The sequence below is a fragment of the Gymnoscopelus braueri genome (assembly GCF_963280865.1).
Source record: "Gymnoscopelus braueri genome assembly, chromosome: 18".
Lineage (NCBI taxonomy): Eukaryota > Metazoa > Chordata > Actinopteri > Myctophiformes > Myctophidae > Gymnoscopelus > Gymnoscopelus braueri.
This window is the reverse complement of record NC_137618.1, coordinates 28,382,074-28,409,148: the sequence shown is the minus strand read 5'-3', so window position 1 is coordinate 28,409,148 and position 27,075 is coordinate 28,382,074. Positions and strand designations below refer to the sequence as shown.

General features: G+C 47.8%; 2 protein-coding genes across 7 annotated transcripts in view; both read left to right on the top strand.

The window, feature by feature from the left end:
* The window catches only part of LOC308106087 (collagen alpha-3(VI) chain-like), a 91,841-nt gene that overhangs the window by 29,722 nt on the left and 35,044 nt on the right, over positions 1–27,075 (top strand). The window lies entirely within an intron of this gene.
* Positions 112–26,970, top strand: LOC308105782 (uncharacterized protein; the record flags this gene model as incomplete). The annotated part of the gene is made up of 35 exons (XM_080456709.1): positions 112–589; positions 696–1,292; positions 1,442–2,041; positions 2,259–2,858; positions 3,025–3,621; positions 3,771–4,370; positions 4,588–5,187; positions 5,354–5,950; positions 6,100–6,699; positions 6,917–7,516; positions 7,683–8,279; positions 8,429–9,028; positions 9,246–9,845; positions 10,012–10,608; positions 10,758–11,357; positions 11,575–12,174; positions 12,341–12,937; positions 13,087–13,686; positions 13,904–14,503; positions 14,670–15,266; positions 15,416–16,015; positions 16,233–16,832; positions 16,999–17,595; positions 17,745–18,344; positions 18,562–19,161; positions 19,328–19,924; positions 20,074–20,673; positions 20,891–21,490; positions 21,657–22,253; positions 22,403–23,002; positions 23,220–23,819; positions 23,986–24,582; positions 24,732–25,331; positions 25,549–26,148; positions 26,315–26,970. Exons 1-35 carry the CDS (start codon positions 445–447, stop codon positions 26,968–26,970), a joined length of 20,568 nt encoding a protein of 6,855 aa, XP_080312835.1. The 5' UTR covers positions 112–444.

Below are 27,075 nucleotides of genomic sequence, written 5' to 3'. Positions count from 1 at the left end.
GTTTCAGGACCCAGTGGTAAAAGAGATATTGTCTTCCTTCTTGATGGATCTGATGACGTTAGGAATAGATTCACAGCCATACGTGACTTTGTTGCAAAGGTTGTGGGTACCCTACATGTGGACCAAGGAAAAGACCAAGTTGCTGTAGTTCAGTATAGTAACAATGCTGAGGTCAATTTCAAACTGAATACTTACAAGACGAAAGATGATCTTCTGAACCATGTAAAAAACCTAAAACCAAAAGGTGGAAGGCCACAATACATTGGAACAGCACTACAGTTTGTGAAGGATAGTATCTTTGTTCCAAATGCTGGGAGTCGACGTGATGAAGGTGCCACTCAGATACTTATTGTACTGGCTGGAGGTAGATCGAGAGATTTTCCCAGAGGCCCAGCAAATGCACTCAAAAACGAAGGAATTATAACGTTTGCTATTGGCTCAAGAATGGCAAATCCGGTTGAACTTAAAACCATTTCCTCAGATCAAAATTACGCTTATTCAGTTCCTGACTTTAAAAATCTTAGCAACATTCAGCAAAGTTTGGTGACACATCTTAGTCAAGTAACAGCACAAGAGGAAACAGTGCCTGGTAAGCAAAATCCAGAGAGTTACTTTGAATCTGACATAGCAAAATTTTAACTTTACCTGTGTACAGACGCAATTTGCTGACATCTTGTCTGTATTTGTTTCCTCAGTAGAGGAAAACACTACCAGAAGGGATGTAGTATTCCTTCTGGATGGGTCTGATGAAACAAGGAATGGATTCCCAGCTATGATAGACTTTGTTCAGAGAGTGGTGGCCAGACTGAATGTCGGAGAAAACAAAGACCGCGTCTCAGTGGCCCAGTACAGCAGAGATGCAGAGGTCCACTTCAATCTGAACACATACACCACAGAAGCTGATATTGTGGACACGGTCAGAGGCCTGAGGCACAGAGGAGGCAGACCCCTAAACACTGGGGCAGCCCTCCAGTACGTCAGGGACAACGTCTTTACTGCCTCCTCTGGAAGTAGACGTCAAGAGGGCACCCCTCAGATTCTGATTGTGTTGAGCGGAGGGCGGTCTAACGATAATGTTGATACACCAGCCTCCGCCCTCAAGTCGGACGGGGTTTTGATCTTTGGCATCGGAACTAGAAATTCTAGCAGAGAGGTTCAGAGGATTGCCTCAGATCCTAATTATGCCCAGTCTGTGTCTGACTTTTCTGACCTCCCTAATGTCCTGCAGACATTCATTACCTCTCTCAACACCATAAGTGTTGAAGTGACCCCCACAACCCCAACGGTCGAAGGTAAGACAGCACTTGCTTTGTTAGCTCCCAACGTGCACCCCATATCCTGGTTAGCATAAGCAACACATACACGGCGAACTGACATACAATTTGCAGCTAGTAGAAAGGTATGTTGAAATCATTTTGTCTTTGATTTCTGATTCTCCTAGTAGATGAAAGAACTGCCAGAAGGGATGTAGTGTTCCTACTGGATGGTTCTGATGGCACAAGGAATGGATTCCCAGCTATGATAGACTTTGTTCAGAGAGTGGTGGCCAGACTGAATGTCGGAGAAAACAAAGACCGTGTCTCAGTGGCCCAGTACAGCAGAGATGCAGAGGTCCACTTCAATCTGAACACATACACCACAAAAGCCGATATTGTGGACACGGTCAGAGGCCTGAGGCACAGAGGAGGCAGACCCCTCAACACTGGGGCAGCCCTCCAGTACGTCAGGGACAACGTCTTTACTGCCTCCTCTGGAAGCAGGCGTATGGAAGGTGTTCCACAGATGCTGATACTGCTGAATGGTGGAAGGTCTTTTGACAACGTAGATACACCAGCATCTGCCCTCAAAGAGCAGGGCATTGTTGTGTTTGGCATTGGAAGCAAGAGCTCTGACAGCAGGGAACTGCAGAAGATAGCCTATGAGCCTAGTTATGCTTTTGCAGTGTCTGAATTCACTGACCTCCCCAACGTCCAAGAGCAGCTGTCCTCTGCCATGAGCACAGTCATAGTGAGGGCTACACCCATGACGCCAACAGTAACTGGTAAGACACTGACCATTGTTTAACAGACACCAGGGTGTCTTTTCATTTATAAATGTGTCCATATTTAGTTTTCTTTCGGTTTGAACTTAGTCCAAGTAGTTGCACCACTTTAAAAGAAAAAGGTCAGATAATTGAAGTGATCAGGTCAAATTACCTCTGTTTCACATGTCATCACACACATGAACCCTCAAAGTAATGTCAATTTCATGTTCCCTAGTTGAGCGCAGTGCTCCCGGAAGGGATGTTGTGTTCTTACTGGATGGATCTGATGGCACAAGAAATGGATTCCCAGCAATGCGTGACTTTGTCCAGAGAGCAGTAGAGACCCTGAATGTGGGTGAGAACAAAGATCGTGTGTCAGTGGTTCAGTACAGCAGAGACGCAGCTGTCCAATTCTATCTGAACACATACACAACAAAGAGCGAGATCCTTGACATTGTCAGAGGCATGAGGCACAAAGGTGGAAGACCCCTCAACACTGGAGCAGCTCTCCAGAATTTGATAGATAATGTCTTCACCGCTTCCGCTGGAAGCAGGGGCCTGGAAGGTGTGCCACAGTTACTAATTGCGCTGATTGGCGGAAGGTCCTTTGACAATGTTGACACACCAGCCTCTGCTCTCAAAGAGATGGGAGTCTTGACCTTTGCAATTGGAACCAGGGGCTCTGATGCCAGAGAACTGCAAAAGATATCCCAAGAGCCCGGTAATGCTGTGTCTGTGTCTGACTTCACTGACCTCCCCAGTGTCCAGGAGAAACTTCGCTCTTCCATGGAAACGGTGCTTGTTGAGGTTACTCCCGACTCACCAACTGTGTTAGGTATGTTAACAGGCATGACCTTTTGCTGGTGGTAGAGGAAAACATATTTGTTTCAGGCAAGTTTAGGGGGCACTGAAGAAGTAGTAAAACATCTCCAGCACTGATGATTGTTCCGCACCATTTCTGTCTAGTTTATCTGACATATTGTCTGTCTTTGCTTCCCCAGTTGATGATGACACTGCCAGAAGGGATGTAGTATTCCTTCTGGATGGGTCTGATGGCACAAGGAATGGATTCCCTGCCATGCGTGATTTTGTTCAGAGAGTGGTGGAGCACTTGAACATTGGTGAAAACAAAGACCGTGTTTCTGTGGTCCAATACAGCAGAGATTCAGAGGTGCACTTCAATCTGAACACACACACCACAAAGGAAGACATCGTTGATACGGTCAGAGGGCTGAGGCACAGAGGAGGCAGACCCCTCAACACCGGGGCAGCCCTCCAATATGTCAGGGACAACGTCTTTACTGCCTCCTCTGGAAGTAGGCGTCAAGAGGGCATCCCTCAGATTCTGATTGTGTTGAGCGGAGGGCGGTCTAACGATAATGTCGATACACCAGCCTCCGCCCTCAAGTCGGACGGGGTTTTGATCTTTGGCATCGGAACTAGAAATTCTAGCAGAGAGGTTCAGAGGATTGCCTCAGATCCTAATTATGCCCAGTCTGTGTCTGACTTTTCGGACCTCCCTAATGTCCCGCAGACATTCATTACCTCTCTCAACACCATAAGTGTTGAAGTGACCCCCACAATCCCAACGGTCGAAGGTAAGACATCACTTGCTTTGTTAGCTCCCAACGTGCACCCCATATCCTGGTTAGCATAAGCAACACATGCACGGCGAACTGACATACAATTTGCAGCTAGTAGAAAGGTATGTTGAAATCATTTTGTCTTTGATTTCTGATTCTCCTAGTAGATGAAAGAACTGCCAGAAGGGATGTAGTGTTCCTACTGGATGGTTCTGATGGCACACGGAATGGATTCCCAGCTATGATAGACTTTGTTCAGAGAGTGGTGGCCAGACTGAATGTCGGAGAAAACAAAGACCGTGTCTCAGTGGCCCAGTACAGCAGAGATGCAGAGGTCCATTTTAATCTGAACACATACACCACAAAAGCCGATATTGTGGACACGGTCAGAGGCCTGAGGCACAGAGGAGGCAGACCCCTCAACACTGGGGCAGCCCTCCAGTACGTCAGGGACAACGTCTTTACTGCCTCCTCTGGAAGCAGGCGTATGGAAGGTGTTCCACAGATGCTGATACTGCTGAATGGTGGAAGGTCTTTTGACAACGTAGATACACCAGCATCTGCCCTCAAAGAGCAGGGCATTGTTGTGTTTGGCATTGGAAGCAAGAGCTCTGACAGCAGGGAACTGCAGAAGATAGCCTATGAGCCTAGTTATGCTTTTGCAGTGTCTGAATTCACTGACCTCCCCAACGTCCAAGAGCAGCTGTCCTCTGCCATGAGCACAGTCATAGTGAGGGCTACACCCATGACGCCAACAGTAACTGGTAAGACACTGACCATTGTTTAACAGACACCAGGGTGTCTTTTCATTTATAAATGTGTCCATATTTAGTTTTCTTTCGGTTTGAACTTAGTCCAAGTAGTTGCACCACTTTAAAAGAAAAAGGTCAGATAATTGAAGTGATCAGGTCAAATTACCTCTGTTTCACATGTCATCACACACATGAACCCTCAAAGTAATGTCAATTTCATGTTCCCTAGTTGAGCGCAGTGCTCCCGGAAGGGATGTTGTGTTCTTACTGGATGGATCTGATGGCACAAGAAATGGATTCCCAGCAATGCGTGACTTTGTCCAGAGAGCAGTAGAGACCCTGAATGTGGGTGAGAACAAAGATCGTGTGTCAGTGGTTCAGTACAGCAGAGACGCAGCTGTCCAATTCTATCTGAACACATACACAACAAAGAGCGAGATCCTTGACATTGTCAGAGGCATGAGGCACAAAGGTGGAAGACCCCTCAACACTGGAGCAGCTCTCCAGTATTTGATAGATAATGTCTTCACCGCTTCCGCTGGAAGCAGGGGCCTGGAAGGTGTGCCACAGTTACTAATTGCGCTGATTGGCGGAAGGTCCTTTGACAATGTTGACACACCAGCCTCTGCTCTCAAAGAGATGGGAGTCTTGACCTTTGCAATTGGAACCAGGGGCTCTGATGCCAGAGAACTGCAAAAGATATCCCAAGAGCCCGGTAATGCTGTGTCTGTGTCTGACTTCACTGACCTCCCCAGTGTCCAGGAGAAACTTCGCTCTTCCATGGAAACGGTGCTTGTTGAGGTTACTCCCGACTCACCAACTGTGTTAGGTATGTTAACAGGCATGACCTTTTGCTGGTGGTAGAGGAAAACATATTTGTTTCAGGCAAGTTTAGGGGGCACTGAAGAAGTAGTAAAACATCTCCAGCACTGATGATTGTTCCGCACCATTTCTGTCTAGTTTATCTGACATATTGTCTGTCTTTGCTTCCCCAGTTGATGATGACACTGCCAGAAGGGATGTAGTATTCCTTCTGGATGGGTCTGATGGCACAAGGAATGGATTCCCTGCCATGCGTGATTTTGTTCAGAGAGTGGTGGAGCACTTGAACATTGGTGAAAACAAAGACCGTGTTTCTGTGGTCCAATACAGCAGAGATTCAGAGGTGCACTTCAATCTGAACACACACACCACAAAGGAAGACATCGTTGATACGGTCAGAGGGCTGAGGCACAGAGGAGGCAGACCCCTCAACACCGGGGCAGCCCTCCAATATGTCAGGGACAACGTCTTTACTGCCTCCTCTGGAAGTAGGCGTCAAGAGGGCATCCCTCAGATTCTGATTGTGTTGAGCGGAGGGCGGTCTAACGATAATGTCGATACACCAGCCTCCGCCCTCAAGTCGGACGGGGTTTTGATCTTTGGCATCGGAACTAGAAATTCTAGCAGAGAGGTTCAGAGGATTGCCTCAGATCCTAATTATGCCCAGTCTGTGTCTGACTTTTCGGACCTCCCTAATGTCCCGCAGACATTCATTACCTCTCTCAACACCATAAGTGTTGAAGTGACCCCCACAATCCCAACGGTCGAAGGTAAGACATCACTTGCTTTGTTAGCTCCCAACGTGCACCCCATATCCTGGTTAGCATAAGCAACACATGCACGGCGAACTGACATACAATTTGCAGCTAGTAGAAAGGTATGTTGAAATCATTTTGTCTTTGATTTCTGATTCTCCTAGTAGATGAAAGAACTGCCAGAAGGGATGTAGTGTTCCTACTGGATGGTTCTGATGGCACACGGAATGGATTCCCAGCTATGATAGACTTTGTTCAGAGAGTGGTGGCCAGACTGAATGTCGGAGAAAACAAAGACCGTGTCTCAGTGGCCCAGTACAGCAGAGATGCAGAGGTCCATTTTAATCTGAACACATACACCACAAAAGCCGATATTGTGGACACGGTCAGAGGCCTGAGGCACAGAGGAGGCAGACCCCTCAACACTGGGGCAGCCCTCCAGTACGTCAGGGACAACGTCTTTACTGCCTCCTCTGGAAGCAGGCGTATGGAAGGTGTTCCACAGATGCTGATACTGCTGAATGGTGGAAGGTCTTTTGACAACGTAGATACACCAGCATCTGCCCTCAAAGAGCAGGGCATTGTTGTGTTTGGCATTGGAAGCAAGAGCTCTGACAGCAGGGAACTGCAGAAGATAGCCTATGAGCCTAGTTATGCTTTTGCAGTGTCTGAATTCACTGACCTCCCCAACGTCCAAGAGCAGCTGTCCTCTGCCATGAGCACAGTCATAGTGAGGGCTACACCCATGACGCCAACAGTAACTGGTAAGACACTGACCATTGTTTAACAGACACCAGGGTGTCTTTTCATTTATAAATGTGTCCATATTTAGTTTTCTTTCGGTTTGAACTTAGTCCAAGTAGTTGCACCACTTTAAAAGAAAAAGGTCAGATAATTGAAGTGATCAGGTCAAATTACCTCTGTTTCACATGTCATCACACACATGAACCCTCAAAGTAATGTCAATTTCATGTTCCCTAGTTGAGCGCAGTGCTCCCGGAAGGGATGTTGTGTTCTTACTGGATGGATCTGATGGCACAAGAAATGGATTCCCAGCAATGCGTGACTTTGTCCAGAGAGCAGTAGAGACCCTGAATGTGGGTGAGAACAAAGATCGTGTGTCAGTGGTTCAGTACAGCAGAGACGCAGCTGTCCAATTCTATCTGAACACATACACAACAAAGAGCGAGATCCTTGACATTGTCAGAGGCATGAGGCACAAAGGTGGAAGACCCCTCAACACTGGAGCAGCTCTCCAGTATTTGATAGATAATGTCTTCACCGCTTCCGCTGGAAGCAGGGGCCTGGAAGGTGTGCCACAGTTACTAATTGCGCTGATTGGCGGAAGGTCCTTTGACAATGTTGACACACCAGCCTCTGCTCTCAAAGAGATGGGAGTCTTGACCTTTGCAATTGGAACCAGGGGCTCTGATGCCAGAGAACTGCAAAAGATATCCCAAGAGCCCGGTAATGCTGTGTCTGTGTCTGACTTCACTGACCTCCCCAGTGTCCAGGAGAAACTTCGCTCTTCCATGGAAACGGTGCTTGTTGAGGTTACTCCCGACTCACCAACTGTGTTAGGTATGTTAACAGGCATGACCTTTTGCTGGTGGTAGAGGAAAACATATTTGTTTCAGGCAAGTTTAGGGGGCACTGAAGAAGTAGTAAAACATCTCCAGCACTGATAATTGTTCCGCACCATTTCTGTCTAGTTTATCTGACATATTGTCTGTCTTTGCTTCCCCAGTTGATGATGACACTGCCAGAAGGGATGTAGTATTCCTTCTGGATGGGTCTGATGGCACAAGGAATGGATTCCCTGCCATGCGTGATTTTGTTCAGAGAGTGGTGGAGCACTTGAACATTGGTGAAAACAAAGACCGTGTTTCTGTGGTCCAATACAGCAGAGATTCAGAGGTGCACTTCAATCTGAACACACACACCACAAAGGAAGACATCGTTGATACGGTCAGAGGGCTGAGGCACAGAGGAGGCAGACCCCTCAACACCGGGGCAGCCCTCCAATATGTCAGGGACAACGTCTTTACTGCCTCCTCTGGAAGTAGGCGTCAAGAGGGGATCCCTCAGATTCTGATTGTGTTGAGCGGAGGGCGGTCTAACGATAATGTCGATACACCAGCCTCCGCCCTCAAGTCGGACGGGGTTTTGATCTTTGGCATCGGAACTAGAAATTCTAGCAGAGAGGTTCAGAGGATTGCCTCAGATCCTAATTATGCCCAGTCTGTGTCTGACTTTTCGGACCTCCCTAATGTCCCGCAGACATTCATTACCTCTCTCAACACCATAAGTGTTGAAGTGACCCCCACAATCCCAACGGTCGAAGGTAAGACATCACTTGCTTTGTTAGCTCCCAACGTGCACCCCATATCCTGGTTAGCATAAGCAACACATGCACGGCGAACTGACATACAATTTGCAGCTAGTAGAAAGGTATGTTGAAATCATTTTGTCTTTGATTTCTGATTCTCCTAGTAGATGAAAGAACTGCCAGAAGGGATGTAGTGTTCCTACTGGATGGTTCTGATGGCACACGGAATGGATTCCCAGCTATGATAGACTTTGTTCAGAGAGTGGTGGCCAGACTGAATGTCGGAGAAAACAAAGACCGTGTCTCAGTGGCCCAGTACAGCAGAGATGCAGAGGTCCATTTTAATCTGAACACATACACCACAAAAGCCGATATTGTGGACACGGTCAGAGGCCTGAGGCACAGAGGAGGCAGACCCCTCAACACTGGGGCAGCCCTCCAGTACGTCAGGGACAACGTCTTTACTGCCTCCTCTGGAAGCAGGCGTATGGAAGGTGTTCCACAGATGCTGATACTGCTGAATGGTGGAAGGTCTTTTGACAACGTAGATACACCAGCATCTGCCCTCAAAGAGCAGGGCATTGTTGTGTTTGGCATTGGAAGCAAGAGCTCTGACAGCAGGGAACTGCAGAAGATAGCCTATGAGCCTAGTTATGCTTTTGCAGTGTCTGAATTCACTGACCTCCCCAACGTCCAAGAGCAGCTGTCCTCTGCCATGAGCACAGTCATAGTGAGGGCTACACCCATGACGCCAACAGTAACTGGTAAGACACTGACCATTGTTTAACAGACACCAGGGTGTCTTTTCATTTATAAATGTGTCCATATTTAGTTTTCTTTCGGTTTGAACTTAGTCCAAGTAGTTGCACCACTTTAAAAGAAAAAGGTCAGATAATTGAAGTGATCAGGTCAAATTACCTCTGTTTCACATGTCATCACACACATGAACCCTCAAAGTAATGTCAATTTCATGTTCCCTAGTTGAGCGCAGTGCTCCCGGAAGGGATGTTGTGTTCTTACTGGATGGATCTGATGGCACAAGAAATGGATTCCCAGCAATGCGTGACTTTGTCCAGAGAGCAGTAGAGACCCTGAATGTGGGTGAGAACAAAGATCGTGTGTCAGTGGTTCAGTACAGCAGAGACGCAGCTGTCCAATTCTATCTGAACACATACACAACAAAGAGCGAGATCCTTGACATTGTCAGAGGCATGAGGCACAAAGGTGGAAGACCCCTCAACACTGGAGCAGCTCTCCAGTATTTGATAGATAATGTCTTCACCGCTTCCGCTGGAAGCAGGGGCCTGGAAGGTGTGCCACAGTTACTAATTGCGCTGATTGGCGGAAGGTCCTTTGACAATGTTGACACACCAGCCTCTGCTCTCAAAGAGATGGGAGTCTTGACCTTTGCAATTGGAACCAGGGGCTCTGATGCCAGAGAACTGCAAAAGATATCCCAAGAGCCCGGTAATGCTGTGTCTGTGTCTGACTTCACTGACCTCCCCAGTGTCCAGGAGAAACTTCGCTCTTCCATGGAAACGGTGCTTGTTGAGGTTACTCCCGACTCACCAACTGTGTTAGGTATGTTAACAGGCATGACCTTTTGCTGGTGGTAGAGGAAAACATATTTGTTTCAGGCAAGTTTAGGGGGCACTGAAGAAGTAGTAAAACATCTCCAGCACTGATGATTGTTCCGCACCATTTCTGTCTAGTTTATCTGACATATTGTCTGTCTTTGCTTCCCCAGTTGATGATGACACTGCCAGAAGGGATGTAGTATTCCTTCTGGATGGGTCTGATGGCACAAGGAATGGATTCCCTGCCATGCGTGATTTTGTTCAGAGAGTGGTGGAGCACTTGAACATTGGTGAAAACAAAGACCGTGTTTCTGTGGTCCAATACAGCAGAGATTCAGAGGTGCACTTCAATCTGAACACACACACCACAAAGGAAGACATCGTTGATACGGTCAGAGGGCTGAGGCACAGAGGAGGCAGACCCCTCAACACCGGGGCAGCCCTCCAATATGTCAGGGACAACGTCTTTACTGCCTCCTCTGGAAGTAGGCGTCAAGAGGGCATCCCTCAGATTCTGATTGTGTTGAGCGGAGGGCGGTCTAACGATAATGTCGATACACCAGCCTCCGCCCTCAAGTCGGACGGGGTTTTGATCTTTGGCATCGGAACTAGAAATTCTAGCAGAGAGGTTCAGAGGATTGCCTCAGATCCTAATTATGCCCAGTCTGTGTCTGACTTTTCGGACCTCCCTAATGTCCCGCAGACATTCATTACCTCTCTCAACACCATAAGTGTTGAAGTGACCCCCACAATCCCAACGGTCGAAGGTAAGACATCACTTGCTTTGTTAGCTCCCAACGTGCACCCCATATCCTGGTTAGCATAAGCAACACATGCACGGCGAACTGACATACAATTTGCAGCTAGTAGAAAGGTATGTTGAAATCATTTTGTCTTTGATTTCTGATTCTCCTAGTAGATGAAAGAACTGCCAGAAGGGATGTAGTGTTCCTACTGGATGGTTCTGATGGCACACGGAATGGATTCCCAGCTATGATAGACTTTGTTCAGAGAGTGGTGGCCAGACTGAATGTCGGAGAAAACAAAGACCGTGTCTCAGTGGCCCAGTACAGCAGAGATGCAGAGGTCCATTTTAATCTGAACACATACACCACAAAAGCCGATATTGTGGACACGGTCAGAGGCCTGAGGCACAGAGGAGGCAGACCCCTCAACACTGGGGCAGCCCTCCAGTACGTCAGGGACAACGTCTTTACTGCCTCCTCTGGAAGCAGGCGTATGGAAGGTGTTCCACAGATGCTGATACTGCTGAATGGTGGAAGGTCTTTTGACAACGTAGATACACCAGCATCTGCCCTCAAAGAGCAGGGCATTGTTGTGTTTGGCATTGGAAGCAAGAGCTCTGACAGCAGGGAACTGCAGAAGATAGCCTATGAGCCTAGTTATGCTTTTGCAGTGTCTGAATTCACTGACCTCCCCAACGTCCAAGAGCAGCTGTCCTCTGCCATGAGCACAGTCATAGTGAGGGCTACACCCATGACGCCAACAGTAACTGGTAAGACACTGACCATTGTTTAACAGACACCAGGGTGTCTTTTCATTTATAAATGTGTCCATATTTAGTTTTCTTTCGGTTTGAACTTAGTCCAAGTAGTTGCACCACTTTAAAAGAAAAAGGTCAGATAATTGAAGTGATCAGGTCAAATTACCTCTGTTTCACATGTCATCACACACATGAACCCTCAAAGTAATGTCAATTTCATGTTCCCTAGTTGAGCGCAGTGCTCCCGGAAGGGATGTTGTGTTCTTACTGGATGGATCTGATGGCACAAGAAATGGATTCCCAGCAATGCGTGACTTTGTCCAGAGAGCAGTAGAGACCCTGAATGTGGGTGAGAACAAAGATCGTGTGTCAGTGGTTCAGTACAGCAGAGACGCAGCTGTCCAATTCTATCTGAACACATACACAACAAAGAGCGAGATCCTTGACATTGTCAGAGGCATGAGGCACAAAGGTGGAAGACCCCTCAACACTGGAGCAGCTCTCCAGTATTTGATAGATAATGTCTTCACCGCTTCCGCTGGAAGCAGGGGCCTGGAAGGTGTGCCACAGTTACTAATTGCGCTGATTGGCGGAAGGTCCTTTGACAATGTTGACACACCAGCCTCTGCTCTCAAAGAGATGGGAGTCTTGACCTTTGCAATTGGAACCAGGGGCTCTGATGCCAGAGAACTGCAAAAGATATCCCAAGAGCCCGGTAATGCTGTGTCTGTGTCTGACTTCACTGACCTCCCCAGTGTCCAGGAGAAACTTCGCTCTTCCATGGAAACGGTGCTTGTTGAGGTTACTCCCGACTCACCAACTGTGTTAGGTATGTTAACAGGCATGACCTTTTGCTGGTGGTAGAGGAAAACATATTTGTTTCAGGCAAGTTTAGGGGGCACTGAAGAAGTAGTAAAACATCTCCAGCACTGATGATTGTTCCGCACCATTTCTGTCTAGTTTATCTGACATATTGTCTGTCTTTGCTTCCCCAGTTGATGATGACACTGCCAGAAGGGATGTAGTATTCCTTCTGGATGGGTCTGATGGCACAAGGAATGGATTCCCTGCCATGCGTGATTTTGTTCAGAGAGTGGTGGAGCACTTGAACATTGGTGAAAACAAAGACCGTGTTTCTGTGGTCCAATACAGCAGAGATTCAGAGGTGCACTTCAATCTGAACACACACACCACAAAGGAAGACATCGTTGATACGGTCAGAGGGCTGAGGCACAGAGGAGGCAGACCCCTCAACACCGGGGCAGCCCTCCAATATGTCAGGGACAACGTCTTTACTGCCTCCTCTGGAAGTAGGCGTCAAGAGGGCATCCCTCAGATTCTGATTGTGTTGAGCGGAGGGCGGTCTAACGATAATGTCGATACACCAGCCTCCGCCCTCAAGTCGGACGGGGTTTTGATCTTTGGCATCGGAACTAGAAATTCTAGCAGAGAGGTTCAGAGGATTGCCTCAGATCCTAATTATGCCCAGTCTGTGTCTGACTTTTCGGACCTCCCTAATGTCCCGCAGACATTCATTACCTCTCTCAACACCATAAGTGTTGAAGTGACCCCCACAATCCCAACGGTCGAAGGTAAGACATCACTTGCTTTGTTAGCTCCCAACGTGCACCCCATATCCTGGTTAGCATAAGCAACACATGCACGGCGAACTGACATACAATTTGCAGCTAGTAGAAAGGTATGTTGAAATCATTTTGTCTTTGATTTCTGATTCTCCTAGTAGATGAAAGAACTGCCAGAAGGGATGTAGTGTTCCTACTGGATGGTTCTGATGGCACACGGAATGGATTCCCAGCTATGATAGACTTTGTTCAGAGAGTGGTGGCCAGACTGAATGTCGGAGAAAACAAAGACCGTGTCTCAGTGGCCCAGTACAGCAGAGATGCAGAGGTCCATTTTAATCTGAACACATACACCACAAAAGCCGATATTGTGGACACGGTCAGAGGCCTGAGGCACAGAGGAGGCAGACCCCTCAACACTGGGGCAGCCCTCCAGTACGTCAGGGACAACGTCTTTACTGCCTCCTCTGGAAGCAGGCGTATGGAAGGTGTTCCACAGATGCTGATACTGCTGAATGGTGGAAGGTCTTTTGACAACGTAGATACACCAGCATCTGCCCTCAAAGAGCAGGGCATTGTTGTGTTTGGCATTGGAAGCAAGAGCTCTGACAGCAGGGAACTGCAGAAGATAGCCTATGAGCCTAGTTATGCTTTTGCAGTGTCTGAATTCACTGACCTCCCCAACGTCCAAGAGCAGCTGTCCTCTGCCATGAGCACAGTCATAGTGAGGGCTACACCCATGACGCCAACAGTAACTGGTAAGACACTGACCATTGTTTAACAGACACCAGGGTGTCTTTTCATTTATAAATGTGTCCATATTTAGTTTTCTTTCGGTTTGAACTTAGTCCAAGTAGTTGCACCACTTTAAAAGAAAAAGGTCAGATAATTGAAGTGATCAGGTCAAATTACCTCTGTTTCACATGTCATCACACACATGAACCCTCAAAGTAATGTCAATTTCATGTTCCCTAGTTGAGCGCAGTGCTCCCGGAAGGGATGTTGTGTTCTTACTGGATGGATCTGATGGCACAAGAAATGGATTCCCAGCAATGCGTGACTTTGTCCAGAGAGCAGTAGAGACCCTGAATGTGGGTGAGAACAAAGATCGTGTGTCAGTGGTTCAGTACAGCAGAGACGCAGATGTCCAATTCTATCTGAACACATACACAACAAAGAGTGAGATCCTTGACATTGTCAGAGGCATGAGGCACAAAGGTGGAAGACCCCTCAACACTGGAGCAGCTCTCCAGTATTTGATAGATAATGTCTTCACCGCTTCCGCTGGAAGCAGGGGCCTGGAAGGTGTGCCACAGTTACTAATTGCGCTGATTGGCGGAAGGTCCTTTGACAATGTTGACACACCAGCCTCTGCTCTCAAAGAGATGGGAGTCTTGACCTTTGCAATTGGAACCAGGGGCTCTGATGCCAGAGAACTGCAAAAGATATCCCAAGAGCCCGGTAATGCTGTGTCTGTGTCTGACTTCACTGACCTCCCCAGTGTCCAGGAGAAACTTCGCTCTTCCATGGAAACGGTGCTTGTTGAGGTTACTCCCGACTCACCAACTGTGTTAGGTATGTTAACAGGCATGACCTTTTGCTGGTGGTAGAGGAAAACATATTTGTTTCAGGCAAGTTTAGGGGGCACTGAAGAAGTAGTAAAACATCTCCAGCACTGATGATTGTTCCGCACCATTTCTGTCTAGTTTATCTGACATATTGTCTGTCTTTGCTTCCCCAGTTGATGATGACACTGCCAGAAGGGATGTAGTATTCCTTCTGGATGGGTCTGATGGCACAAGGAATGGATTCCCTGCCATGCGTGATTTTGTTCAGAGAGTGGTGGAGCACTTGAACATTGGTGAAAACAAAGACCGTGTTTCTGTGGTCCAATACAGCAGAGATTCAGAGGTGCACTTCAATCTGAACACACACACCACAAAGGAAGACATCGTTGATACGGTCAGAGGGCTGAGGCACAGAGGAGGCAGACCCCTCAACACCGGGGCAGCCCTCCAATATGTCAGGGACAACGTCTTTACTGCCTCCTCTGGAAGTAGGCGTCAAGAGGGCATCCCTCAGATTCTGATTGTGTTGAGCGGAGGGCGGTCTAACGATAATGTCGATACACCAGCCTCCGCCCTCAAGTCGGACGGGGTTTTGATCTTTGGCATCGGAACTAGAAATTCTAGCAGAGAGGTTCAGAGGATTGCCTCAGATCCTAATTATGCCCAGTCTGTGTCTGACTTTTCGGACCTCCCTAATGTCCCGCAGACATTCATTACCTCTCTCAACACCATAAGTGTTGAAGTGACCCCCACAATCCCAACGGTCGAAGGTAAGACATCACTTGCTTTGTTAGCTCCCAACGTGCACCCCATATCCTGGTTAGCATAAGCAACACATGCACGGCGAACTGACATACAATTTGCAGCTAGTAGAAAGGTATGTTGAAATCATTTTGTCTTTGATTTCTGATTCTCCTAGTAGATGAAAGAACTGCCAGAAGGGATGTAGTGTTCCTACTGGATGGTTCTGATGGCACACGGAATGGATTCCCAGCTATGATAGACTTTGTTCAGAGAGTGGTGGCCAGACTGAATGTCGGAGAAAACAAAGACCGTGTCTCAGTGGCCCAGTACAGCAGAGATGCAGAGGTCCATTTTAATCTGAACACATACACCACAAAAGCCGATATTGTGGACACGGTCAGAGGCCTGAGGCACAGAGGAGGCAGACCCCTCAACACTGGGGCAGCCCTCCAGTACGTCAGGGACAACGTCTTTACTGCCTCCTCTGGAAGCAGGCGTATGGAAGGTGTTCCACAGATGCTGATACTGCTGAATGGTGGAAGGTCTTTTGACAACGTAGATACACCAGCATCTGCCCTCAAAGAGCAGGGCATTGTTGTGTTTGGCATTGGAAGCAAGAGCTCTGACAGCAGGGAACTGCAGAAGATAGCCTATGAGCCTAGTTATGCTTTTGCAGTGTCTGAATTCACTGACCTCCCCAACGTCCAAGAGCAGCTGTCCTCTGCCATGAGCACAGTCATAGTGAGGGCTACACCCATGACGCCAACAGTAACTGGTAAGACACTGACCATTGTTTAACAGACACCAGGGTGTCTTTTCATTTATAAATGTGTCCATATTTAGTTTTCTTTCGGTTTGAACTTAGTCCAAGTAGTTGCACCACTTTAAAAGAAAAAGGTCAGATAATTGAAGTGATCAGGTCAAATTACCTCTGTTTCACATGTCATCACACACATGAACCCTCAAAGTAATGTCAATTTCATGTTCCCTAGTTGAGCGCAGTGCTCCCGGAAGGGATGTTGTGTTCTTACTGGATGGATCTGATGGCACAAGAAATGGATTCCCAGCAATGCGTGACTTTGTCCAGAGAGCAGTAGAGACCCTGAATGTGGGTGAGAACAAAGATCGTGTGTCAGTGGTTCAGTACAGCAGAGACGCAGCTGTCCAATTCTATCTGAACACATACACAACAAAGAGCGAGATCCTTGACATTGTCAGAGGCATGAGGCACAAAGGTGGAAGACCCCTCAACACTGGAGCAGCTCTCCAGTATTTGATAGATAATGTCTTCACCGCTTCCGCTGGAAGCAGGGGCCTGGAAGGTGTGCCACAGTTACTAATTGCGCTGATTGGCGGAAGGTCCTTTGACAATGTTGACACACCAGCCTCTGCTCTCAAAGAGATGGGAGTCTTGACCTTTGCAATTGGAACCAGGGGCTCTGATGCCAGAGAACTGCAAAAGATATCCCAAGAGCCCGGTAATGCTGTGTCTGTGTCTGACTTCACTGACCTCCCCAGTGTCCAGGAGAAACTTCGCTCTTCCATGGAAACGGTGCTTGTTGAGGTTACTCCCGACTCACCAACTGTGTTAGGTATGTTAACAGGCATGACCTTTTGCTGGTGGTAGAGGAAAACATATTTGTTTCAGGCAAGTTTAGGGGGCACTGAAGAAGTAGTAAAACATCTCCAGCACTGATAATTGTTCCGCACCATTTCTGTCTAGTTTATCTGACATATTGTCTGTCTTTGCTTCCCCAGTTGATGATGACACTGCCAGAAGGGATGTAGTATTCCTTCTGGATGGGTCTGATGGCACAAGGAATGGATTCCCTGCCATGCGTGATTTTGTTCAGAGAGTGGTGGAGCACTTGAACATTGGTGAAAACAAAGACCGTGTTTCTGTGGTCCAATACAGCAGAGATTCAGAGGTGCACTTCAATCTGAACACACACACCACAAAGGAAGACATCGTTGATACGGTCAGAGGGCTGAGGCACAGAGGAGGCAGACCCCTCAACACCGGGGCAGCCCTCCAATATGTCAGGGACAACGTCTTTACTGCCTCCTCTGGAAGTAGGCGTCAAGAGGGGATCCCTCAGATTCTGATTGTGTTGAGCGGAGGGCGGTCTAACGATAATGTCGATACACCAGCCTCCGCCCTCAAGTCGGACGGGGTTTTGATCTTTGGCATCGGAACTAGAAATTCTAGCAGAGAGGTTCAGAGGATTGCCTCAGATCCTAATTATGCCCAGTCTGTGTCTGACTTTTCGGACCTCCCTAATGTCCCGCAGACATTCATTACCTCTCTCAACACCATAAGTGTTGAAGTGACCCCCACAATCCCAACGGTCGAAGGTAAGACATCACTTGCTTTGTTAGCTCCCAACGTGCACCCCATATCCTGGTTAGCATAAGCAACACATGCACGGCGAACTGACATACAATTTGCAGCTAGTAGAAAGGTATGTTGAAATCATTTTGTCTTTGATTTCTGATTCTCCTAGTAGATGAAAGAACTGCCAGAAGGGATGTAGTGTTCCTACTGGATGGTTCTGATGGCACACGGAATGGATTCCCAGCTATGATAGACTTTGTTCAGAGAGTGGTGGCCAGACTGAATGTCGGAGAAAACAAAGACCGTGTCTCAGTGGCCCAGTACAGCAGAGATGCAGAGGTCCATTTTAATCTGAACACATACACCACAAAAGCCGATATTGTGGACACGGTCAGAGGCCTGAGGCACAGAGGAGGCAGACCCCTCAACACTGGGGCAGCCCTCCAGTACGTCAGGGACAACGTCTTTACTGCCTCCTCTGGAAGCAGGCGTATGGAAGGTGTTCCACAGATGCTGATACTGCTGAATGGTGGAAGGTCTTTTGACAACGTAGATACACCAGCATCTGCCCTCAAAGAGCAGGGCATTGTTGTGTTTGGCATTGGAAGCAAGAGCTCTGACAGCAGGGAACTGCAGAAGATAGCCTATGAGCCTAGTTATGCTTTTGCAGTGTCTGAATTCACTGACCTCCCCAACGTCCAAGAGCAGCTGTCCTCTGCCATGAGCACAGTCATAGTGAGGGCTACACCCATGACGCCAACAGTAACTGGTAAGACACTGACCATTGTTTAACAGACACCAGGGTGTCTTTTCATTTATAAATGTGTCCATATTTAGTTTTCTTTCGGTTTGAACTTAGTCCAAGTAGTTGCACCACTTTAAAAGAAAAAGGTCAGATAATTGAAGTGATCAGGTCAAATTACCTCTGTTTCACATGTCATCACACACATGAACCCTCAAAGTAATGTCAATTTCATGTTCCCTAGTTGAGCGCAGTGCTCCCGGAAGGGATGTTGTGTTCTTACTGGATGGATCTGATGGCACAAGAAATGGATTCCCAGCAATGCGTGACTTTGTCCAGAGAGCAGTAGAGACCCTGAATGTGGGTGAGAACAAAGATCGTGTGTCAGTGGTTCAGTACAGCAGAGACGCAGCTGTCCAATTCTATCTGAACACATACACAACAAAGAGCGAGATCCTTGACATTGTCAGAGGCATGAGGCACAAAGGTGGAAGACCCCTCAACACTGGAGCAGCTCTCCAGTATTTGATAGATAATGTCTTCACCGCTTCCGCTGGAAGCAGGGGCCTGGAAGGTGTGCCACAGTTACTAATTGCGCTGATTGGCGGAAGGTCCTTTGACAATGTTGACACACCAGCCTCTGCTCTCAAAGAGATGGGAGTCTTGACCTTTGCAATTGGAACCAGGGGCTCTGATGCCAGAGAACTGCAAAAGATATCCCAAGAGCCCGGTAATGCTGTGTCTGTGTCTGACTTCACTGACCTCCCCAGTGTCCAGGAGAAACTTCGCTCTTCCATGGAAACGGTGCTTGTTGAGGTTACTCCCGACTCACCAACTGTGTTAGGTATGTTAACAGGCATGACCTTTTGCTGGTGGTAGAGGAAAACATATTTGTTTCAGGCAAGTTTAGGGGGCACTGAAGAAGTAGTAAAACATCTCCAGCACTGATGATTGTTCCGCACCATTTCTGTCTAGTTTATCTGACATATTGTCTGTCTTTGCTTCCCCAGTTGATGATGACACTGCCAGAAGGGATGTAGTATTCCTTCTGGATGGGTCTGATGGCACAAGGAATGGATTCCCTGCCATGCGTGATTTTGTTCAGAGAGTGGTGGAGCACTTGAACATTGGTGAAAACAAAGACCGTGTTTCTGTGGTCCAATACAGCAGAGATTCAGAGGTGCACTTCAATCTGAACACACACACCACAAAGGAAGACATCGTTGATACGGTCAGAGGGCTGAGGCACAGAGGAGGCAGACCCCTCAACACCGGGGCAGCCCTCCAATATGTCAGGGACAACGTCTTTACTGCCTCCTCTGGAAGTAGGCGTCAAGAGGGCATCCCTCAGATTCTGATTGTGTTGAGCGGAGGGCGGTCTAACGATAATGTCGATACACCAGCCTCCGCCCTCAAGTCGGACGGGGTTTTGATCTTTGGCATCGGAACTAGAAATTCTAGCAGAGAGGTTCAGAGGATTGCCTCAGATCCTAATTATGCCCAGTCTGTGTCTGACTTTTCGGACCTCCCTAATGTCCCGCAGACATTCATTACCTCTCTCAACACCATAAGTGTTGAAGTGACCCCCACAATCCCAACGGTCGAAGGTAAGACATCACTTGCTTTGTTAGCTCCCAACGTGCACCCCATATCCTGGTTAGCATAAGCAACACATGCACGGCGAACTGACATACAATTTGCAGCTAGTAGAAAGGTATGTTGAAATCATTTTGTCTTTGATTTCTGATTCTCCTAGTAGATGAAAGAACTGCCAGAAGGGATGTAGTGTTCCTACTGGATGGTTCTGATGGCACACGGAATGGATTCCCAGCTATGATAGACTTTGTTCAGAGAGTGGTGGCCAGACTGAATGTCGGAGAAAACAAAGACCGTGTCTCAGTGGCCCAGTACAGCAGAGATGCAGAGGTCCATTTTAATCTGAACACATACACCACAAAAGCCGATATTGTGGACACGGTCAGAGGCCTGAGGCACAGAGGAGGCAGACCCCTCAACACTGGGGCAGCCCTCCAGTACGTCAGGGACAACGTCTTTACTGCCTCCTCTGGAAGCAGGCGTATGGAAGGTGTTCCACAGATGCTGATACTGCTGAATGGTGGAAGGTCTTTTGACAACGTAGATACACCAGCATCTGCCCTCAAAGAGCAGGGCATTGTTGTGTTTGGCATTGGAAGCAAGAGCTCTGACAGCAGGGAACTGCAGAAGATAGCCTATGAGCCTAGTTATGCTTTTGCAGTGTCTGAATTCACTGACCTCCCCAACGTCCAAGAGCAGCTGTCCTCTGCCATGAGCACAGTCATAGTGAGGGCTACACCCATGACGCCAACAGTAACTGGTAAGACACTGACCATTGTTTAACAGACACCAGGGTGTCTTTTCATTTATAAATGTGTCCATATTTAGTTTTCTTTCGGTTTGAACTTAGTCCAAGTAGTTGCACCACTTTAAAAGAAAAAGGTCAGATAATTGAAGTGATCAGGTCAAATTACCTCTGTTTCACATGTCATCACACACATGAACCCTCAAAGTAATGTCAATTTCATGTTCCCTAGTTGAGCGCAGTGCTCCCGGAAGGGATGTTGTGTTCTTACTGGATGGATCTGATGGCACAAGAAATGGATTCCCAGCAATGCGTGACTTTGTCCAGAGAGCAGTAGAGACCCTGAATGTGGGTGAGAACAAAGATCGTGTGTCAGTGGTTCAGTACAGCAGAGACGCAGCTGTCCAATTCTATCTGAACACATACACAACAAAGAGCGAGATCCTTGACATTGTCAGAGGCATGAGGCACAAAGGTGGAAGACCCCTCAACACTGGAGCAGCTCTCCAGTATTTGATAGATAATGTCTTCACCGCTTCCGCTGGAAGCAGGGGCCTGGAAGGTGTGCCACAGTTACTAATTGCGCTGATTGGCGGAAGGTCCTTTGACAATGTTGACACACCAGCCTCTGCTCTCAAAGAGATGGGAGTCTTGACCTTTGCAATTGGAACCAGGGGCTCTGATGCCAGAGAACTGCAAAAGATATCCCAAGAGCCCGGTAATGCTGTGTCTGTGTCTGACTTCACTGACCTCCCCAGTGTCCAGGAGAAACTTCGCTCTTCCATGGAAACGGTGCTTGTTGAGGTTACTCCCGACTCACCAACTGTGTTAGGTATGTTAACAGGCATGACCTTTTGCTGGTGGTAGAGGAAAACATATTTGTTTCAGGCAAGTTTAGGGGGCACTGAAGAAGTAGTAAAACATCTCCAGCACTGATAATTGTTCCGCACCATTTCTGTCTAGTTTATCTGACATATTGTCTGTCTTTGCTTCCCCAGTTGATGATGACACTGCCAGAAGGGATGTAGTATTCCTTCTGGATGGGTCTGATGGCACAAGGAATGGATTCCCTGCCATGCGTGATTTTGTTCAGAGAGTGGTGGAGCACTTGAACATTGGTGAAAACAAAGACCGTGTTTCTGTGGTCCAATACAGCAGAGATTCAGAGGTGCACTTCAATCTGAACACACACACCACAAAGGAAGACATCGTTGATACGGTCAGAGGGCTGAGGCACAGAGGAGGCAGACCCCTCAACACCGGGGCAGCCCTCCAATATGTCAGGGACAACGTCTTTACTGCCTCCTCTGGAAGTAGGCGTCAAGAGGGGATCCCTCAGATTCTGATTGTGTTGAGCGGAGGGCGGTCTAACGATAATGTCGATACACCAGCCTCCGCCCTCAAGTCGGACGGGGTTTTGATCTTTGGCATCGGAACTAGAAATTCTAGCAGAGAGGTTCAGAGGATTGCCTCAGATCCTAATTATGCCCAGTCTGTGTCTGACTTTTCGGACCTCCCTAATGTCCCGCAGACATTCATTACCTCTCTCAACACCATAAGTGTTGAAGTGACCCCCACAATCCCAACGGTCGAAGGTAAGACATCACTTGCTTTGTTAGCTCCCAACGTGCACCCCATATCCTGGTTAGCATAAGCAACACATGCACGGCGAACTGACATACAATTTGCAGCTAGTAGAAAGGTATGTTGAAATCATTTTGTCTTTGATTTCTGATTCTCCTAGTAGATGAAAGAACTGCCAGAAGGGATGTAGTGTTCCTACTGGATGGTTCTGATGGCACACGGAATGGATTCCCAGCTATGATAGACTTTGTTCAGAGAGTGGTGGCCAGACTGAATGTCGGAGAAAACAAAGACCGTGTCTCAGTGGCCCAGTACAGCAGAGATGCAGAGGTCCATTTTAATCTGAACACATACACCACAAAAGCCGATATTGTGGACACGGTCAGAGGCCTGAGGCACAGAGGAGGCAGACCCCTCAACACTGGGGCAGCCCTCCAGTACGTCAGGGACAACGTCTTTACTGCCTCCTCTGGAAGCAGGCGTATGGAAGGTGTTCCACAGATGCTGATACTGCTGAATGGTGGAAGGTCTTTTGACAACGTAGATACACCAGCATCTGCCCTCAAAGAGCAGGGCATTGTTGTGTTTGGCATCGGAAGCAAGAGCTCTGACAGCAGGGAACTGCAGAAGATAGCCTATGAGCCTAGTTATGCTTTTGCAGTGTCTGAATTCACTGACCTCCCCAACGTCCAAGAGCAGCTGTCCTCTGCCATGAGCACAGTCATAGTGAGGGCTACACCCATGACGCCAACAGTAACTGGTAAGACACTGACCATTGTTTAACAGACACCAGGGTGTCTTTTCATTTATAAATGTGTCCATATTTAGTTTTCTTTCGGTTTGAACTTAGTCCAAGTAGTTGCACCACTTTAAAAGAAAAAGGTCAGATAATTGAAGTGATCAGGTCAAATTACCTCTGTTTCACATGTCATCACACACATGAACCCTCAAAGTAATGTCAATTTCATGTTCCCTAGTTGAGCGCAGTGCTCCCGGAAGGGATGTTGTGTTCTTACTGGATGGATCTGATGGCACAAGAAATGGATTCCCAGCAATGCGTGACTTTGTCCAGAGAGCAGTAGAGACCCTGAATGTGGGTGAGAACAAAGATCGTGTGTCAGTGGTTCAGTACAGCAGAGACGCAGCTGTCCAATTCTATCTGAACACATACACAACAAAGAGCGAGATCCTTGACATTGTCAGAGGCATGAGGCACAAAGGTGGAAGACCCCTCAACACTGGAGCAGCTCTCCAGTATTTGATAGATAATGTCTTCACCGCTTCCGCTGGAAGCAGGGGCCTGGAAGGTGTGCCACAGTTACTAATTGCGCTGATTGGCGGAAGGTCCTTTGACAATGTTGACACACCAGCCTCTGCTCTCAAAGAGATGGGAGTCTTGACCTTTGCAATTGGAACCAGGGGCTCTGATGCCAGAGAACTGCAAAAGATATCCCAAGAGCCCGGTAATGCTGTGTCTGTGTCTGACTTCACTGACCTCCCCAGTGTCCAGGAGAAACTTCGCTCTTCCATGGAAACGGTGCTTGTTGAGGTTACTCCCGACTCACCAACTGTGTTAGGTATGTTAACAGGCATGACCTTTTGCTGGTGGTAGAGGAAAACATATTTGTTTCAGGCAAGTTTAGGGGGCACTGAAGAAGTAGTAAAACATCTCCAGCACTGATAATTGTTCCGCACCATTTCTGTCTAGTTTATCTGACATATTGTCTGTCTTTGCTTCCCCAGTTGATGATGACACTGCCAGAAGGGATGTAGTATTCCTTCTGGATGGGTCTGATGGCACAAGGAATGGATTCCCTGCCATGCGTGATTTTGTTCAGAGAGTGGTGGAGCACTTGAACATTGGTGAAAACAAAGACCGTGTTTCTGTGGTCCAATACAGCAGAGATTCAGAGGTGCACTTCAATCTGAACACACACACCACAAAGGAAGACATCGTTGATACGGTCAGAGGGCTGAGGCACAGAGGAGGCAGACCCCTCAACACCGGGGCAGCCCTCCAATATGTCAGGGACAACGTCTTTACTGCCTCCTCTGGAAGTAGGCGTCAAGAGGGGATCCCTCAGATTCTGATTGTGTTGAGCGGAGGGCGGTCTAACGATAATGTCGATACACCAGCCTCCGCCCTCAAGTCGGACGGGGTTTTGATCTTTGGCATCGGAACTAGAAATTCTAGCAGAGAGGTTCAGAGGATTGCCTCAGATCCTAATTATGCCCAGTCTGTGTCTGACTTTTCGGACCTCCCTAATGTCCCGCAGACATTCATTACCTCTCTCAACACCATAAGTGTTGAAGTGACCCCCACAATCCCAACGGTCGAAGGTAAGACATCACTTGCTTTGTTAGCTCCCAACGTGCACCCCATATCCTGGTTAGCATAAGCAACACATGCACGGCGAACTGACATACAATTTGCAGCTAGTAGAAAGGTATGTTGAAATCATTTTGTCTTTGATTTCTGATTCTCCTAGTAGATGAAAGAACTGCCAGAAGGGATGTAGTGTTCCTACTGGATGGTTCTGATGGCACACGGAATGGATTCCCAGCTATGATAGACTTTGTTCAGAGAGTGGTGGCCAGACTGAATGTCGGAGAAAACAAAGACCGTGTCTCAGTGGCCCAGTACAGCAGAGATGCAGAGGTCCATTTTAATCTGAACACATACACCACAAAAGCCGATATTGTGGACACGGTCAGAGGCCTGAGGCACAGAGGAGGCAGACCCCTCAACACTGGGGCAGCCCTCCAGTACGTCAGGGACAACGTCTTTACTGCCTCCTCTGGAAGCAGGCGTATGGAAGGTGTTCCACAGATGCTGATACTGCTGAATGGTGGAAGGTCTTTTGACAACGTAGATACACCAGCATCTGCCCTCAAAGAGCAGGGCATTGTTGTGTTTGGCATTGGAAGCAAGAGCTCTGACAGCAGGGAACTGCAGAAGATAGCCTATGAGCCTAGTTATGCTTTTGCAGTGTCTGAATTCACTGACCTCCCCAACGTCCAAGAGCAGCTGTCCTCTGCCATGAGCACAGTCATAGTGAGGGCTACACCCATGACGCCAACAGTAACTGGTAAGACACTGACCATTGTTTAACAGACACCAGGGTGTCTTTTCATTTATAAATGTGTCCATATTTAGTTTTCTTTCGGTTTGAACTTAGTCCAAGTAGTTGCACCACTTTAAAAGAAAAAGGTCAGATAATTGAAGTGATCAGGTCAAATTACCTCTGTTTCACATGTCATCACACACATGAACCCTCAAAGTAATGTCAATTTCATGTTCCCTAGTTGAGCGCAGTGCTCCCGGAAGGGATGTTGTGTTCTTACTGGATGGATCTGATGGCACAAGAAATGGATTCCCAGCAATGCGTGACTTTGTCCAGAGAGCAGTAGAGACCCTGAATGTGGGTGAGAACAAAGATCGTGTGTCAGTGGTTCAGTACAGCAGAGACGCAGCTGTCCAATTCTATCTGAACACATACACAACAAAGAGCGAGATCCTTGACATTGTCAGAGGCATGAGGCACAAAGGTGGAAGACCCCTCAACACTGGAGCAGCTCTCCAGTATTTGATAGATAATGTCTTCACCGCTTCCGCTGGAAGCAGGGGCCTGGAAGGTGTGCCACAGTTACTAATTGCGCTGATTGGCGGAAGGTCCTTTGACAATGTTGACACACCAGCCTCTGCTCTCAAAGAGATGGGAGTCTTGACCTTTGCAATTGGAACCAGGGGCTCTGATGCCAGAGAACTGCAAAAGATATCCCAAGAGCCCGGTAATGCTGTGTCTGTGTCTGACTTCACTGACCTCCCCAGTGTCCAGGAGAAACTTCGCTCTTCCATGGAAACGGTGCTTGTTGAGGTTACTCCCGACTCACCAACTGTGTTAGGTATGTTAACAGGCATGACCTTTTGCTGGTGGTAGGGGAAAACATATTTGTTTCAGGCAAGTTTAGGGGGCACTGAAGAAGTAGTAAAACATCTCCAGCACTGATGATTGTTCCGCACCATTTCTTTCTAGTTTATCTGACATATTGTCTGTCTTTGCTTCCCCAGTTGATGATGACACTGCCAGAAGGGATGTAGTATTCCTTCTGGATGGGTCTGATGGCACAAGGAATGGATTCCCTGCCATGCGTGATTTTGTTCAGAGAGTGGTGGAGCACTTGAACATTGGTGAAAACAAAGACCGTGTTTCTGTGGTCCAATACAGCAGAGATTCAGAGGTGCACTTCAATCTGAACACACACACCACAAAGGAAGACATCGTTGATACGGTCAGAGGGCTGAGGCACAGAGGAGGCAGACCCCTCAACACCGGGGCAGCCCTCCAATATGTCAGGGACAACGTCTTTACTGCCTCCTCTGGAAGTAGGCGTCAAGAGGGCATCCCTCAGATTCTGATTGTGTTGAGCGGAGGGCGGTCTAACGATAATGTCGATACACCAGCCTCCGCCCTCAAGTCGGACGGGGTTTTGATCTTTGGCATCGGAACTAGAAATTCTAGCAGAGAGGTTCAGAGGATTGCCTCAGATCCTAATTATGCTAAGTCTGTGTCTGACTTTTCGGACCTCCCTAATGTCCCGCAGACATTCATTACCTCTCTCAACACCATAAGTGTTGAAGTGACCCCCACAATCCCAACGGTCGAAGGTAAGACATCACTTGCTTTGTTAGCTCCCAACGTGCACCCCATATCCTGGTTAGCATAAGCAACACATGCACGGCGAACTGACATAAAATTTGCAGCTAGTAGAAAGGTATGTTGAAATCCTTTTGTCTTTGATTTCTGATTCTCCTAGTAGATGAAAGAACTG